We start from the raw sequence: 2296 nt of genomic DNA on the forward strand, positions 1-2296 counted from the left end.
TATTATTTGATACAATGATGGTAGCATATGCGAAATTAGAAATTTTTTTAGGTGGCCCAAATTAAATTATAATTTTTATGATAGTAAAAATATAATTTTATCATTTTAATAGCCTATATATTTATAAATTTTAAAAAATTAAATCAATTTTTTATCAATTTTAAGGGGTCTAAAGTGTAATTTTACTTTTACTAATTTAAAATTTTAAAAATTTTAAAGGGCCTAAATGGAAAATTTTCCATTTTACGAGTGGCGGGACCCTTGCCAGTCCCCCTAGCTACGCCCTTGGATGGTAGAGTTTTTTTAACTCCATAAGAGAGGTTAAATGAGGAAATCATTTTCCTTAAGTTATTATGATAACAGTTTTTTTAATAATCTTATTATCAATTCTAATCATATCTACTCTTTTTTATACAATGCCTAGAACTACGCATAATCTCTCTCCAGCCCATAAATAGAAGGATAATGCGCTTCAGCACACTCGAACCCATGTCTTCCTGCATTGGGAACAATCCCCATTCCAATCGAGTTAAGACTCAATTGGTCCAATCAAGTTAAAACTCAATTAGCTTTATATAACAATTTTAGATAGTAACGGAAGATGTATATAGTAAATTCCTGAATCTAATTCATTAATTCCAAAATCTTCAAAGTAGATACGGAAAATCTGAAATAATAAATTTTTTAAAACATTTATGTTTCATTTTTAAATATCTGTCAGCTCTTAGTAAAACATTTTATGGGTATATATAGTTAGGTCTAGGTAGCCATTGTTGAATAACCAAGTAACCTGCAAATCAAAACTCACTAGTTTTAATTTCTTCAATGGAAAGTAAACATGTTCATGAACAAATCGCTGCAATGAGGCAATCCTTCTTTAATGAGGTTTGATTTACTCTTTACATCAAAACATGCATTCATGAATCTATATTTGACAAAATTAAGGATGTTTTTTATGTTAAACATGTATTCAGGAGGTTTTAAACGAAAACTTTTCTCAACTGGAGCAGCTAGAGGGTAAAGATAACCCCAACTTTGTTGAAGAGGTGTTTACCATGTACTTAAGGGACTCCATTGCATTTCTAGAAACTATTGAGGAAGCAATGTAAGTATTGTTATACAATTATAGGAAAAATAACCCAGCTCGAAATCCAATATGATAAACCCCCTTATTTATATATTTCTAAAGACCCCTCTAGGGAGGGGGCACTCCAGACTCCATTTTATTTACCTTCTTCTTCTTTGCTTATTCACCCTTCGTTTCCTTCTTCACTTCCGTTGATATCACATATCAACAAGTATACATTGATTATGATGATGACATGAATAATACTAGAGTGCTAATCTTCAAAACATAATTTATGAAGGAAAACTATCCCTATTGACTCAACCAAAATGGACAGCATCTTGCATCAGCTCAAGGGCAGCAGTGCCAGGTAAATTTCCAAGAATCTTTAAAAAGAAAAAAAGCTTAATCAACATTGTTCTAATCGAAAACTTTCATTTTTAATGAAGTGTTGGTGCTAATAAAGTACTAAAAGAGGTCAACAAAACAAGACAAGTTTTGGGGAAAGGAAACCTAGAAAGGTAATATTCTTTGCTTACATCTATAATATATTTATATGTATTATTTGAAAATGTATGTATGTGATGACTTGCCTGCATCTGTAGGACAAAAGCTAGCATCTTGGAGCTACGAAAGGAGTATGACAATTTCAAAGCCAAGCTTGAACCCTACTTTCAGATTTAACTCAGCTCAACCATTTTCTTTTTGCTTCTCCTATGCACAACTCTCACGTTGCTTTTTTTTATGACAAGCAGCTAAAGCAAGCAAACTCAGTGGCCCAAGAGAAGTGATCATATGCTAGAGCTAAAAAAAAAGATGGCATTCCCTGCAAATCCACCATCTTAATGTTATAGTCTTTTTAAAATAATGGTTTGTTAGCTTTATGTTGATTTATGAAGTTTCAGTTTCTAGATTTTGGGTCTACACAAGATTTGTACAAGTTCTGTGTAGATTTCTATTTCCTTGCATAATAAAAATAAGGTATTCTACAGCTTTTAATTAGACTTCTATTTCCATATATTGATGAATTATTATATATTAGTATAATTATACAATAATGTTGGGAATCAACCTGTATAAACAATGAAATAGAAAAGTAGAGAAAATCAAAAATAAATATTACGTGGAAAACTCCTCTGAAAAGGATAAATGAGCAAACAAACGAGAGTATAATATAGAGAAAATAAACCTAAATGTACTAAATGTACAAATCCAAATCCTGAAAATAAA

The 2296-nt window shown here is 30.8% G+C and overlaps 1 protein-coding gene across 2 annotated transcripts; it reads left to right on the forward strand.

Annotated features, from left to right (window-relative positions):
- The first annotated feature begins 747 nt into the window (after positions 1 to 747).
- Positions 748 to 2048, forward strand: LOC107895997 (pseudo histidine-containing phosphotransfer protein 2). Of its 2 annotated transcripts, XM_016821167.2 has the most exons (6): positions 748 to 885; positions 975 to 1105; positions 1368 to 1436; positions 1516 to 1587; positions 1672 to 1704; positions 1822 to 2048. In XM_016821167.2, exons 1-6 carry the CDS (start codon positions 826 to 828, stop codon positions 1823 to 1825), a joined length of 369 nt encoding a protein of 122 aa, XP_016676656.1. In that variant the 5' UTR covers positions 748 to 825; the 3' UTR covers positions 1826 to 2048. The 2 variants fall into 2 exon arrangements, with proteins under 2 accessions (XP_016676656.1, XP_016676655.1); XM_016821166.2 differs by having other exon boundaries at positions 1672 to 2048.
- The last annotated feature ends 248 nt before the right edge of the window (positions 2049 to 2296 follow it).

Source organism: Gossypium hirsutum, chromosome A06, assembly GCF_007990345.1.
Source record: "Gossypium hirsutum isolate 1008001.06 chromosome A06, Gossypium_hirsutum_v2.1, whole genome shotgun sequence".
Taxonomy (NCBI): domain Eukaryota; kingdom Viridiplantae; phylum Streptophyta; class Magnoliopsida; order Malvales; family Malvaceae; genus Gossypium; species Gossypium hirsutum.